At 40.7% G+C, this 15,514-nt stretch overlaps 1 protein-coding gene across 1 annotated transcript; it reads right to left on the bottom strand.

Moving 5' to 3' along the window:
* Positions 1-873: 873 nt before the first annotated feature.
* Positions 874-14,977, bottom strand: GRXCR2 (glutaredoxin and cysteine rich domain containing 2). The gene is made up of 3 exons (XM_004611091.2): positions 14,642-14,977; positions 6,932-7,159; positions 874-1,056 (listed from the first exon to the last, which is right to left on the bottom strand). Exons 1-3 carry the CDS (start codon positions 14,975-14,977, stop codon positions 874-876), a joined length of 747 nt encoding a protein of 248 aa, XP_004611148.1.
* Positions 14,978-15,514: the final 537 nt, after the last annotated feature.

Genomic DNA, 15,514 nt, shown 5'->3' with positions numbered 1-15,514 from the left:
TAGCTATACCTTAGCTTTAGAATAGATTTATTTCTTTGGTGATAACTCGGGGGCTAGAAGAAATCATATTGCACACATACTTAAGCACCAAATTCATCATAAATTACTATGACTTGGCTTAGGCCCTCCATAGCTCAGAGGCACACAGAGATGCCTTCTTATCTCATCTTGTCCTAAGAGCTTTGCTCACTGCCTGCATGCGCATTAACCAAGCACAGTACACAGGACAGATTCGGGATGTTGAGGGAGAGGCTCTTTGCCAGCCTTCTTCCTTTCAGCAGGAAGCACTTAGAACTTGTATAACTGTCACTGTCTCGCTAGAGCTTTGAGTCCTGGGCCTCCCTTTCCTCCTCTGCTTAATTAAAAATTCAATTTGACCAATGACTATCTGAAATGCATTCTAGGCGAGAGAAATTCAGTTCATCAGAAACCTGCCCTTTTGATTCCTTTCTCACTGCATAATTTTGCAAAATAACACCCAAGCAGAAAATGACTTCAACCTGCTGCCAGAATGTACATGTATTTGTTCACTAGTGCAAGGAGAAAACGGAGCTGAGCCAAGTGAGATACAAACACACACACACACACACACACACACACACACATATGTTCACACATTCCTGGAAAGATAATTTTAGAACCTGTTTCAAAGTAGATTCTAATTCAAAACTGCCTCTGCCACTTAGACCCACAATGAAGATGTTTGCAGCCTTACAAAATGTCATCAAGTAATTGAGTTTTGCAGGGGTGGAAGTGATCACAGCTGCTGGGGGCTTCCTTGCCGCCAAGGGAAAGGGGGAAGGGGTGTGGGAACAGTTTATTAGAAATAACTTCGGGGAGGAAGTGAGAGAAGCAGACATCCACAGGCACGGGCTATTGCTTGCAAATCTGGCAAGGCTGGAGACCATTCTCGTTGCAGGCAGGGCACCTCAGGGCTCGGTAGGACTCCTTAAACCTGTTGGCCAGCATCGAGAACTTGCTGCCGTGGCACAGAGAGCAGGTGGCACTGCCCGAACCTCGGCAGTGGAAACAGTTATCCTCAGGAAGCTCCCCTTCCTGCAAGACACAGAGCAGGTCGTGTTACAGCAGTTCAAGTCCATTGTTCACCCAGGGGTCAAAATAACACGGGGGGTGGGCTGGGGCAGAGAGTCAGCCAAGTTATAGAGCACATGCTTAGCATGTATGAGGCCCTGAGTTTAATCCCTGACACCGTCAGAGGGGGCGCCTATGATAAATAATAAATGTGTACATGTATTAAAAATAAATATGTGTGTATCAGCTGCACAGAACAGAGGAACTGTAGGGGCTGGAGCGATAGTACAGCGGTAGGGAGTTCACCTTTCATGCAGCTGAACGGTATTTAATTCCTCTGCCCCTCTCGGAGAGCCCGGCAAGCTACCAAGAGTATGGAGTCTGCACGGCAGAGCCTGGCAAGCTACCCGTGGCATATTGGATATGCCAAAAACAGTAACAATAAGTCTCACAATGAGACACATTACTGGTGCCCGCTCAAACAAATCGATGAGCAATGGGATGACAGTGAAAGTGACAATGTGTGTATAGAACCAGATTGCCACAAAGACTGGAGCAGAATTAGACAGAATTAGACGCACACTGGGGATGGGGGTGGAGCAGAGAGTCAGCCAAGTTATAGAATTGCCAGGGTGGAAACTGGTCAGAGAAACAGAAATTGTAGCTACTTGATCAAGTACTTGCAGTGCTCAAGAACATCCCAGTGGGAGAGGATATCACCCCTCTGTTGGAGAGGGGAGACCGAGGCACCAAGGACAGTAATTTGCACCACTTGGAAGAAGAGGAGGAGGGTTTGGACTCCATTGAGCAGAGTTCAGAGCTCATGCCCCTGATGTTTATGTGCAATGTCCTTCCCTGTTGTCCAGTAGTGGGCCCTCGAGGCAGTTTTGTGTGATTAAGAGACTGAGGGGCTGAATAGACCCATGTTGCAATTTTTTACAGCTTAGTACTGAATTACTGCGTTCCTTTATTCTCTCAAACAACTGAAGTCGAGCCCAAGGATCAAGAGCTTCATGTGAACCAGGTCGATAGTACTGATTGGGTAGGGCACTTCCCTCGCAAATGGTCGACATAAGTTCAATCCTCGGCATCCCGTATCATCCCCGTATCACTCCCCCTGGGAGCGGTTCCTGAATGCATCACTGGGTGTGACCCCCAACCTCACTGTCCCCTAAAAAACAGAGTCCCGTGCTTCAGAGTCAGTCTGCTTCTCTCATGAATCGTGCACCTTGAAAAATCCTCATCACAGCTCTAAAGTCCAGTGTCTGGGCTTGTGTAATGCAAGTAATAATGTTGACCCCACACCCCCGAGTGGGTGGAAGAGAGTATATGGAAAGGCCACGCTCTATTCCCAAGCCTATCATAGATTCCCTGTCAATGCGATTTCACATCTATACCTTGCTGTGAAGCCTCAGTCCTCAACACCCACATTTGGCTGTGGCTGAGCTCCTCTGCCCCAAGACAGTCAGGGAAACGGCCACCTTTGTACTTCTGAGAATACACTGTGCCCGATCAGGAACCATAGGTTTTATTTCATATTCAAGCTTACTTGGTCATGCACATGGTAACCAGTACCAATCCAAAGCCTTAGCAGAGTTGCTATGATCACGAGGTTGCTGCTTAGATAGACCTGGGTTTGGCTACTGACTCTAATCACTTCTGTCCACTAACTCCACTTCTTTAGGTCTTCATTTCCACAGGTTCAGGAACGAACAACAACCTCACAGTTCTTGTGAGAAGGAGCTGGACTACTGAATGGGAAAGGTGGCCATGGTGCCTGTGACCAAGGGACCTCATAAGTGGCAGCTATTATTATTATTATTATTATTATTATTATTATTACCATGATTTCTAAGGCAAGTTCTCATTAAGCCTAAAGATTTATGGTCTCACATTTGATGGGATTTAAAGTAGAAGGCAACCAATCTTTGGGGGAAATATATTTTACAGACATATATATATATATAAGCTAATCTTTTATAGAAGGGCTTAATGGCTCCTGGGTGAAATACAACAATCTTCACACACTTTCCTCTAAGAAATCTTCTTTGGATCTTTTTAGCAGATTAGTCATAACAAACAAAACAAAATATATTATTTTGGTTCTGCTTTGAGGACAGGGGTTGGGGTTTAGGATGGAAACATCTTGAAATATGGTGGTGGGGAGGTGTGATGGTGGTGGGATTGGTGTTTGAATATTAAATGTAATCAAAAATTGTGAACTGCTTTAAAAAGATAAAATAAAATAATTTTTTAATTTTTTATTTTAAATAACAAAAATATTTATGGTCTCAAATCTATTGGACACAAAGTCAGATTTCTCCCTTCTTTGCTTCACTGTGACTCAATAAAATCCTTTTATAGCTCTTATGGGGTTGCAGCATGCCTAGCTTTAAGCCTTCCCCACTCTTCCTTGTTCATAGAATCAAACAAAGAGACTCTGGGTCAAGATGGGCTCCTTGATGTTTTCTGACCTTCTCTGTGAGGATAAAATTTGTCTGGGCATTTTCTGTATGCAACATCAGACAATATATTAAAACAGAATTGAAAAGACAAGAAAGTATATATAGACAGATATAGAATGACTACATTCATTTGTGGGATATAAAAAACGTAGTATGAGACTAATATCCAAGCTCAGGGAAAACAGAGGCCAGGAGGACTGGTCAATGGGTTGGAAACTTGTCACCAGTGTGGGAGGAAGGGCAGCTAAGATAGAGAAGAGACCAGTATGACAATGATAGTTGGAAATAATCACTCTAGACAAGAACTGAGTATTGAAAAAATAGGTAAAGAGTCCTTGATACCTGATAACCTTTCAGTATCTATATTGCAAGACATAATGCCCAAAAGGAGAGAGAAAGAGAGAGAAGAAAAGAAAAGGAAAATGCCTGTCATAGAGATGGGGTTGAGGGTAGTGGGAGGGAAACTGAGGACATTGGTAATTAATGGAAAATATACTGGTGAAGGGACAGATATTAAAACATTATATGACTGAAACCCAATCATGAACAACTTTGTAACTATATATCTCACAGTTATTCAATTTTTAAAAAATAAATTTTAAAATACAAAGGTATGTTAACTTTCAGGGCAATATCTGCCACACACCCCTGCCCCAGTATATGACATGCTAGCTGAAAAAGACAAACCTTTCTGAACTGAATTGAAGAGCAATGGTCAGATCAGGCCTGTTAGTTTTCTTTCAGACCTTCGTAGTGACCTACCTTTGGCCATCTCTGGCCCTTTTCTGGACATATGTTGTCATACAATATATACAATGGCAGAAATGAATTAAAATGAAAAGGTGTTGATTGAAACACATCTGTCTGTCTCCCTGATGCTGCCTTGAGAGTTCTCAGTGTGTATGTAGAGGAGAAAAGAGAGGGAAGGAGACTTCTTACCAACTGCCCCCCTGGTCCAATTCCGCCCTTCTTTCTACACATAGCTATGTATCTGTTTCATCATCAGGCTCCAACTCTTTTTTTTACACCTGAGAACTGCTTTATTCCACCCATCTTTATGGGGGTTCAGGTCCTCAGGGGAACCAAATCCTTTGGGTAAGGAAAACACCGAGCAGATGATTATATAATATAAGCATAGGACTGAAACTATGCAGTGTTGTGAGGTATCCTGGGCATCTACCTTGGAGGGTTTGGGCCTCTCAGAGCCAGAGAATGTACCTCTGAGGATGTGATGCTTCCACTGAGATCTAAGAAACTGAAAGTAAAGTTGGTGGCGGTGAGGGGAGGGGAAGGCAGTTCTGGAGAACTTTTGGGTAGAGGGAATCGGGCTCTGCTAAGAAAAAAGCAAGAAACATATCAGTTAGCTAGACCAGCAGTGTGTCTGGGGCAGAGTTTGAAGATGAGATGGAAGAAAAGAAGAGTCTGAAGACTCCAGCAGTAATCCAACTACCCAGTTTTCTAGGACAAATGAAGAATTTAGGTTTTATTCCACTGATGACAGGTCATTCAGAGTTGCTGTGTTCTTTTAAGGGCATTGGGGGGGTGACAAAAGGCTCACATAATCTCATCTGCATTTCAGAAAAGAACTTATTGTGTGTGAGAGCAGTCTGGAAAGAGACTGCGATTGTGAGCAGAATTTTAAGAACCTTTGGCTGGACTCCAGTCATGCAGTCATGACCCTCTGATTGCCGAACCCTCCTGGGATAAGGACAACGTCTCGAGACAGAGCCACCCCTGACCCCTTGGTCACACCAACCTATGGGAGATTAGAGTGAGTCCCACGGAAAGCTGAAAGTCCCGAGGAATGTAATCAAGAGAGAGAAAATACATGTCTGATGCCCTCCAAACAACTACACTCCTTTTTTGTTTGTTTGGGTTTTTCGGTGTGGGTTTTTTTGGTGAGGGGGTACTACAACTGGCAGTGCTCAGAGCTCACTCCTGGTTCTGTGCTCCGGGATCACTCATGGCAGTGCTCTGGGACCATATGGGGTCCTGGGGATAGAACCCAGGTCGGCCATGTGCAAGGCAAGTGCCCTACACGCTGTGCTATAACTCAGAGTCCCTAAACTTTCACTCTCTTAGCTTAAATTCATCCAAATTCACCCTTTCTTTCCTTCCATCACTCGCTGGGAACTAATGATTTCACCTTTCTTTCACCTCCCTGGAGCCATGGTTTGTCTGGGCCATGGTTTTCAGAATGAAGAGTTGGACTCAGACATGCATGCAGTAAACCCATCAACACTACTTACATTGACTTCTTTTCTACAGTAGTCAAGAAACTAAGATTCAATATTTTCAAAAGGAATTGTATGTGCTAATTTTATAAGTAAATTTTAAGAAACCAGTTGACATTGTACTATTTACAGACAAATGTGGCACTCAAGAGACCCTGAAATAAGCATGATATAAAGTGACAACGAGTATTCTCATTGAGTGGCTCAGTTTCAGCGTATTACAATTTATGGCTTTCCCCTTGTGCCTGGTCTTGGACCAAGATTACAAATGACATTGTCTCTTAGTTTTGTCTTTTCCCCTTGGGTTGTTGGGGCTTTGTTGTTGTTGTTGTTGTTGTTGTTATTTGGGTTTGTTTTGTTTTATTTTGTTGGCTTTGGGCCACACCTGGAAATACTCATGGGTTACTTCTGACTGCACTCAGGAATTACTTCTGGGAATGTTCAAGAAGCCATAAGGGATGCCAGCGATCAAATTCAGATGCAAGGCAAGCATCCTACCTGCTGTACTATCTTTCTAGCCCTGACATTGGCTCTTGTTAACCATGCTAATCTTTAACAAAGAAAGTTAAAAGAAAGGCTACATGTTGGTTTATAAGATTCCTTTAAGGAAACTGAATTGAAGTAACAATTGCAGAAGCACAAGCAAACCCAGAGAGAACTGAACAGAGCTGATATTTTTTTCCCCACCTCATGAGCAAGATGTTCATCAGTCACATTGTGAAGTGAGAACTGTAACTATTAATTTCATCTCAAAAGTAGCCATCACAAAAAATAAACTATGATTATTTAAAACACAGACCTCTACTGTTGCTACTAACATGCTACTGTGAAAATACAATGAATTTTGAAATTCCTTAACAACTTAGATATGAAGACATCTTAAGTGTTCCGTTTGTACTTAGGTTTTTGTTTCTTTTTTTTTTGCTTTTTGGGTCACACCTGGCGATGCACAGTGGTTACTCCTGGCTCTGCACTCAGGAATTACTCCTGGCGGTGCTCAGGGGACCATATGGGATGCTGGGGATCGAACCCGGGTCGGCCACGTGCAAGGCAAACACCCTACCCACTGTTCTATCGCTCCAGCCCCTAGTACTTAGTTTTGAACAGTACAATTCAAACATATTTAGGTATGACAAAGACTCCTTGGAAACTGGGTTGTGGGACCAGCTCCAAATAAGACTGTACGTAAATCTGACACACCTGTGGGTACTGATTGGGGGGGAATGTGCTCCCCGCCTCTGGCAAAGGCCCATCATTCCGATTGTTGATGCCATAGATTTCCTCTCTGCTCACCAGAGACTCTTCCTCAGCCTCCTCTTCCTTCTGGAGAATTTTCCTCGTGAAGTCCCTTTTGTCCATCGAGGTTCGAATGATCTTCAAGTTATTCGTGTAGATGATTATCTTTCCAAAGTCTATAATAGGTGGGGACTAGAGAGAAGGAGAATTAACATGATGATTCCCCACCAAATACCAGCCCACAGAATCTGCAACATCCCGGAAGATAGGAAAGGACAAATTTGGACCATCTAGAATATTCCATCCCGTTAGCTACGATTCATTCCCTGGTTAGTTTGGTCTCTCTAAAGCCCATGAAGACTAACTTGCTTTTCCCATTAATGGGAACCCACCAAAGTTGACCTCAGCATAATCAAAGTTGAGCTCATTGATGGAAATTCAACAAAGCTGACAAAAGAAATTCTCTTGCTATCACATTGCACAGCACTGCTGCGTGCACAATGAGGGCTTACTAAATATTAAGGAATATGGAAAAAATTAAGAGTTTCAAACGTTTAGTACATAAAATAGTAATAATAACAGATGCAATTCACTGAATGATTATTGCTCTTGTCCTATTTACTGCATTTGCTGTGTTAAATATCATGCTACACATTTTACAAGCATCACCTTGATGTAAGGTTGATAGAAGCTGAGTCTCACTGGAATTTAGTAAGTCCCAAAGTTGCCAAGTTATCCAGAATCTATGCTTAAGATTTAAACTCAAAATTATTTTCTTGAGTCACATTCTTAACACCCCCACAACACTATTCATAAATATACTCCCCACAAAAGACCATCATTTCTATTATATATATTTATTTACATTAATACATACTAGCATCTCATATACAAATACATTGTTTATATTTTATAGTTATATATGTCCATAACTTGTTTATTCCTTTGTATCGTATAAAAAGAATCTCCTTGCCAAGCATGCTTCTAGCTCATCATTATTTGTTAATGTTCCCCTGTATGGATTTACCATGAGTTACTTAACCATTTGCCACAGAATAAATTCAGGCAGTGTTTCAATGCTGCAGGGAAGGAGAGGAAGCTGATGTTTAGGGTCAAGAATACATATTTCTTCCAGAGCTAGGGCAGTTTAGAGACAATGAACTCTAAATCCAAATGCCACTGTACACCGGCAGTGACATATAGAATAATCACTGGACTGCTGGACTCTCAGAATCTCTTTGCCAATCTGCAAGTGGACTGACCTACACAAACTAGTTATTAAAATACAGACATAGTTGCATATATTGGGGTTAATACATACAGTCCTGAGACTCCTGAGTGCCTTCTTATTTTCCCAACCACTTTTTAGGCGACCTTGAATTATCTCTCAATTATTAAGGTGGCTATTAATACTCAGGACCCCGAAATCCTATTTCCAAACTTTGCTTGCCTCTTGGCTAATTTAGCAATGTCCCAGAAGTTAAAAATTTTTCCCCATAAATATAGAATTTTCATTCCTAGCTTATTCTAGGGCTATGCAAAAAATTGAGTATTTTTATTTGAATCTTTGTAATAAACCTGTAAATACATTCCCTACAATGCAGAAGCAAGTACACAGAAGTAATTTTGGCCCTCACTAAAACATAAATTTTATGTTCATTTCATAGCTGATGTGATATTTCATGTTCAGTCCTATTTTAAGGCTGGAATAAAGGGCTGTGCCATATGTGTGCAGTGAACACTGTTAGGAAAGACAGAATCTAGAAGTTCACTACAACATGGATAGGACTGGAGGGTATCACGTTACTCAAAATAAATCAGAGGAAGAAGAACAGAAACGCGATGACTTTCCTCATCTTAGGTAGAGAAACAGAAGAAAGGAATAGGCAGTATTAAATGATGGAAAAAAGCCTTTGACCTTGGATTAAGATTTAACTAAGATTAGGATTAATTAAGATAAGTTAATTATATTAACTAATTTTAATTAAGATAAAACTAAGATTGCCAAGCTGGGAGGGATGGGCTGGGTGAGGGATGGTGAAGTGAATAAATAGGACTAGGAGCAACACGAGAGCATTTGTGGAGGGTCTTGCACACTTCAGTAGCACTGAGATACAGTAATGCTAGGCATCAAAGCCATAAATGCTAACACAGTTGAAAACATGTTGCCTAAACTATAATAATGATAATAATGTTGAAAGGTTGAAAACAAAAGTGAAGCTTCCTGCTATACACATAATTCAAAGCATCATTTTATTTTCACATTTACTGCTTCATTCTATATTTAATTTCCTTTAAGAAAAATCCGTCAATTACCACAAGGGTTTGGGGGGTGGAGGGTAGTAAAGATAGAGGAGAGTTCATTATGACAATTCTAGCTGGAAATAATCACTCTGGACAAGAACTAAGTGTTGAAAGTAGGTAAAAGGGTATGCATGATAATCTTTCAGCATCTGTATTGCAAATAATAATGCCTAAAATGAAAGAAAGGAAAAGAGAGAGAGGAGAGAGAGAGAGAGAGAGAGAGAGAGAGAGAAGAGAGGTGCCTGCCACAGAGGCAGGCTAGGGTGGAGAGTGATTCCGGGAGTTGGGAGGAAAACTGGGGACATTGGAGCTGGGAAATTACAGTGGTGGAAGGATGGGTGTTAAAATATTGTTTGTAATATTTAAAATATTGTTTGTAATGCTTTCTCTCATGGTGATTCAGAAAAATATTATTTTAATTTTTTAAAATAGACGGTTGACTAAAAAATTAATTAAGTTACTTAAAACTTAAAAAAAAAGAAGGAAAGAAAATTCCTTCATTCAATCTTAGGGAACTTGCTAATATTTGTGTAAAATTATGTGCAAATTTGTCTCCCTAGCAATACTACAAATACCACGTCATTTAACCTTCATGGTTCAAACTCCAGGGGTAAATCTCGAATTATCCCACATGACGTAAGTACTAATTCTATAGTGTTTCATGGCCTGTATTTTTTTATATCATAATATTATGAAATCCCATTCTTAGACCAACGTAGGCCAAAAGATGAACTTTTATTCCCAGTGGTTAAATAGTTTCTTTCTCATCCCTTAGGCCAATTATATCAACTTCTAGGGGTGGGATTCTATAAGGAATGTATAAAGTAGCTTTTTAAAACTCTGAAATACTTTCCTCATAGTGTTATTAGTGTTGTTACCACACAACTGTCCTTCAGCAGGGTATATGTCATCCCGATACACAACTAGATGTCTGAGCCTGGACTATTTCCCTATTCTTAATTTAGATTTATTTTTTGGTTTTGCTTTTGGGCCACACTCAGTGGTGCTCATGGCTTGCTCCTGGTTCTGTGCTCAGGAGTCACTCACGGGCATGGGGGGAGACCATCTGGGGTGCCAGAATCAAACCTGGATCAGTCGCGTACAAGGCAAATGCCTTGTCCACTCTAGTGTCTCGCTGGCCCTTTCCCTGTTCTACAAACAGCCTAAATCAAATCTATTTTAGCAGTCTTGGGTGTAAAGTCCTCATGCACTCAGTCCAAAACTGGCTGGAACAGGACTTCACTATTCACGTCCCTGGAACACCCACAGGGTGTTCAATAATTATTTATAAAGCACCGGCTTCCTACCTGGTCCTGTTCTCTCTCCCTCCCTTGAAGGGATCGTGTGGCAGCTTCCATTCCCTTCTCTGGGTTCCTGTTTCACACCCTGAACTATCAGTTTCTGAACCTCGGAAGATAAAAATGGTGGTACTTTTGGAAGGTTCCATTTTCACTTCTAGTAATCACTGAAAAGGTTCAGTTCCAAAGGAGGGTTTTTGTGTATTTTTGTTTGCATCTAGAGCTGGGTTTATTAAGGGGAAGTATGTGCAATGGTAAAAAATAATAATAATAAAATAAAGAAATAAAAAGAAAAGAAAAATCTGTACTCATCAGCCCAGCATCTTGCCCCTCAGCTAGCCATTATCCAACAGACATTCAGGACAACACATTAATTTTTAACACATTCGGAAGATGGAGGGTCCCAAATCACCTTAAAGACATGCTTACGTTTCAGCCACCCTGATGGCCAGCTTCTCTCTTATGTCTGAGGAAACGCTTCAGGTATAAATAATGTTCACCTAATCTGGTTTTGCCCACGGCCTGTCAGAGATGTCCACTCTTACATTATTGAGGGCCAGTATAGAGCCAGGATTTTTGTTTCCTTCCATAGTCCCTGGAATGTGTGTGTGCTTGAGCATCCGGCGGTAACTCTGATGTCAACAGCCATGTACCTGGGGATGACCACATTGGTGCCATGATACTTCCCAAGTCTCTGGGTGTTGACATAGAACTGCCCTACTGGGGACCAAAAAAACCATGGCTTTGGAGGCAAGCCAAATTCAATTCAATCTTGTGCAAATAATCTGACATATGTGATTTTCTGCATTGTAAAATTTATTCTCTTAGAGTTACTGTGAAGACAAGATGACACCATGGGTATCAAGTAGGTGTTCAGGAAATTTTATTTTCTTTCATTGTCTTCAATTTTTTCAACAAATGCTATAAACTTGTTGACTTCGATTTATCAAAGTATTTTTATTTTATAAGTACTTTCTATATCTATCACTTAAACTTTTTAAGAAGTCTATTTCTTTGATAAGGGCCTTCCTAGTTTGTATTACAATAGTAGGTATTTACTGAGCATACGCAGTGTGCCTGATACATGCTAAATGTGACTTCTATTATCTTTTCTAATGATCTCAAGTTTCTTATGATACTTACATGTCACCATAATTTCACAAATGATAACATTGAAGATGAACAAGTTTGTCTATACCCACACAATCAATGAAGACGGTGGACATTAAAATGCAGGTTTAACTGACATCAGAGCTCTTTATTTCTTTTTTCCAGACCTATATCCACAACCCTTTTCCTCTTTTAAAAATTATTTATTATAATTGTTATGATATATTAATTTTGGTCTGGGCACCACACTCAGCAGTGTTTAGGACTTACTCCTGGCTCTGTGCTCAGGGATCACCCAGGTGGTGCTCTGGGGACCATATGTGGTACCAGAGATCAAACCAGGGTTGCCTGAATGCAAGATAAGCACTTTAACTCCTGCACTATCTCTCAAGCCCTATTATTATGCTTTGATTGTGGTAAAATGCATATAAAATAAAACTATCATTTTAACCTCTACAAGTTGGTTATATTAAGTATATCTGATTATTATTGTATAACCATGACCACCATCCCTTTCCAGAACTTTTCTATTCCCAAACAGAAACTTGGTACCCATTGAATATCTTCCTTTCTTTCAACCCCTGACAACCATTATTCTACTTTTGTCTCTATAAATTTGACTATTCTAAATACTTTATATACGTGGAATCAGATAACTATCTTCTTGTCAGTGGCTTATTTCACTTGTCACAATATCTTCAAGCATAATCCAGCTTGTAGAATATATCAGAATTTTCTTTCTAAGACTGAATAATATTCCACTCTGGTATAATATTCTGGCATGTACCAGAGTCTGTTTTTCCAATCTCCTATTGATGTATTTGAGAATTGTTTCATTTATCTTTGAGCAAGTTTCTGTGCACATGATGTATAAATACCTACTCAGGTTCAGAGCCATTATTTTAACTATTGCACTTAACTGGTACCCAATATTGCCACACAACTATTATTTACTAACTATATATAAATAGACATACATGTGTATATATTGGCTTTGGTTCTACACCTAGTTGTGCTCACGACTGACTCGGTTCTACGTTCAGGGATCACTCCTGGTTCTATGTTCTGGGATTCAGACAGACCACATGGGGTGCTAGAGATCAAACCTGAGTCTGCCGCATACAAGACAAGATCCTACCTGCCATTGTTCTGGCCCCATTACTAAGAATATTTTACAGCTGGAGTTACTTTTAAAAACCATGACTCCTCTGTCATTTTCTTATTTTTCATAGACACCACACTGACATCCTATTTCAGTGGGAGGTGCTCCAGAGTTCATCTTGACCACTCTCATATAAGCCCAGATGACTGGGGTGTATTATCGATCAACATAAAGAAAACAAGACTAACCCAACCAGAAAGGAATCAGGTCCTGAACAGCATTTGAGAGCGTCATATGCTGCTCCACAAAGAACCATTTAGCTGCTTCAAGAAGTCCATGCCAAGTCTTACATTTACACAACTGCCAACACGGACACATGATTTATGAAGGTCAAGCAATCCAACATTATCTGTAGCTTAGTATAAATGACAACTTTATAAATTCTAAACCTACAGATAAGATCTGCTTAAAAAGAATTACTATAAGTGCCAGATACAACCAAGTAACTATGACACAAATATTTAATAAATGGTAACTGCTATTTTCATTACCGTTGTGGATCTATTGTCTAAAAGGAAACTTCCAGGGACCAAAGCAAGGTAAATCAGAAGGCTGAATTTTCTTCTTTTTCAGCACCCTGTAATTGTGAGTGGGTCCATAAAAGTAGGTGCTCAGTTTTCCTCATATGGGAAACAAGATGACCATATTTTGCCTTTTTTCTCAAAATTGTAGTAAAGACCCTATAGGAGAGCATGTGATAATGTTTTGTAAGCAAAGACCATATTACTAAGCAGAAGAGTAGCTATTAATTTCAGAACCCTTTAATATCAAAAAGAAACCTGGCATCATTTTTGACCAATGTATATTTGACCATGATTACACTTTGACAAAGACCAGCAAGCCCAATATATTTGTATGCTATAGATGTATTACTTTTTCCCTTAGGAAACTAACAATTAAAAAATGATTATAGAGCAATTATCTGAATTTCACACTTTAAAGATGAGAACATATTCTGGCATGTTATTCATTAATAACCCAGCACATGAAGTAACTGTATTTAATCTGTTTTAAAAAGACACTCATGGTCCCACTGGCAGGCAGCATACATCCATTTCTGATTCACTTTCTAAAACCATTGACTATTTTTCAGGTTCTTCTAGCTTAAAAGAAAATCGTATGTGAGCTTTTGATTATCTATGGTACTGGGAAAGAGAATTGAAATTCATAGATAAAGCACCTGTTTCAACTTAACAATTAACTCTAACTTCTCCATGTAACTTTTTTTCTGGTTGGTTTGCTTTTCATCATCTCTTCCCAAGACTCATGCTAATAAGCAATAGAGAAACAAGGTAAATCGATAGGTAAGTATATAGATAAATAGACAGAGAAATGTCAAAAAAAAAACAGTGAACTGGAGGGTTGGGGAGGGAGCGGGGAACAAGGCTGGATAATTCACATGCTGAATAATTGGCTTGAGTTAAATGGGTACCTTCAAACACTTGGCTCCTTCAGAAAACAACCCCTTGCTGCATAACCTTCTAAGATGTCAGTCAACCAGCTAGAAACCCCCTGTATCTTATTCCATTTCTTGACCAAGACAATATAGCCAAGACTCCATTGCTATTTATTTCCCTGGATGGAATTTGAATACCATCTATGTCTATTACAACTTTACAAAAAAGTAGTCAGCCAGGGTGTTATTTTTATCCCAGAAAACTGTATGCTCATGGTGCCTTTCCCATTGGGTACTCTGGTGGGCACCACCAGTGCACTAGCATGACACAAGTTTGAGACAAAGATGTGTTTCTCAGAACACACTTTGGCCCTTAGAGCAGATACACCATGCAAAATACCAACCTTATGGTCATTCGCCTTGTAATCGTTGAAGAAAGGCTGGCTGCTGGCCAAAGTATAAGCACTGCCCTCTCTAAACACGCTGATCCTCTGGGCAGTCAGCTTAGGGGAGTAGGCTTGGGGCTTGGGGGCCTCCCCAGACCCATAAACACCATCCATTGGCTCAAGGGACTCCTGGAGGAAACTGTGAGGATACTCCTCCTTCGGAGACTCTAACTCCTGCCCGTCCTCAAAGACCTGCTTCAGCACTCGGCCGCTATAGGAAGAAGCGATTTTAAAGCGTACTTTGCGGGCCTTGTCGTCGCTCTTGGGGCTCAGCTTCTTCTCGGGGTCCTCCATCAGCAGCAGCTTCCGCCGGCGGTGGCCAAACCTCGGGAGCAGCCGGTGAAACTTGGGGCTCTGAGAAAAGGCATTTTATTTTCTCCCCTCCTCCTGCATATGATTAATTCACGTCGGTACCGGGGACGCTCAGTTTACTGCAACTGACACCCGCGCATGAAACATTCATGGACCCGCAGACACAGGCAGGCGACTCTAGGCTTATGAAGGAGGTAGCACGTAAGCCTCAACCCTCTCCCCATCCCAAACTCGCCCAGGACTTTACCCCAAGCCTGATTTTTTTTTTTATAACGGGAGCATCCGGAGTTTCATTTCCGTTGAATAAGTATCAATTCAATAAGGATCAATCACTAAACGGTCACTAAGCAAGTGACTGACTATTCTTCCCAATAGGTCCAATCTGATGATCCTTTAAAATATGCTGGAGACTTTTCTATGCCTCCTCTCACTTTCCACACAAGAGCACTGTAGCACTGTCATCCCATTGTTCATCCATTTGCTCAAGCGAGCACCAGTAACGTCTCCAAGTGAGACTTG

Source organism: Sorex araneus, chromosome 6, assembly GCF_027595985.1.
Source record: "Sorex araneus isolate mSorAra2 chromosome 6, mSorAra2.pri, whole genome shotgun sequence".
NCBI classification, from domain to species: domain Eukaryota; kingdom Metazoa; phylum Chordata; class Mammalia; order Eulipotyphla; family Soricidae; genus Sorex; species Sorex araneus.
Note: the sequence above shows the minus strand (reverse complement) of the source record. Positions and strands in the feature narration are given on the sequence as shown.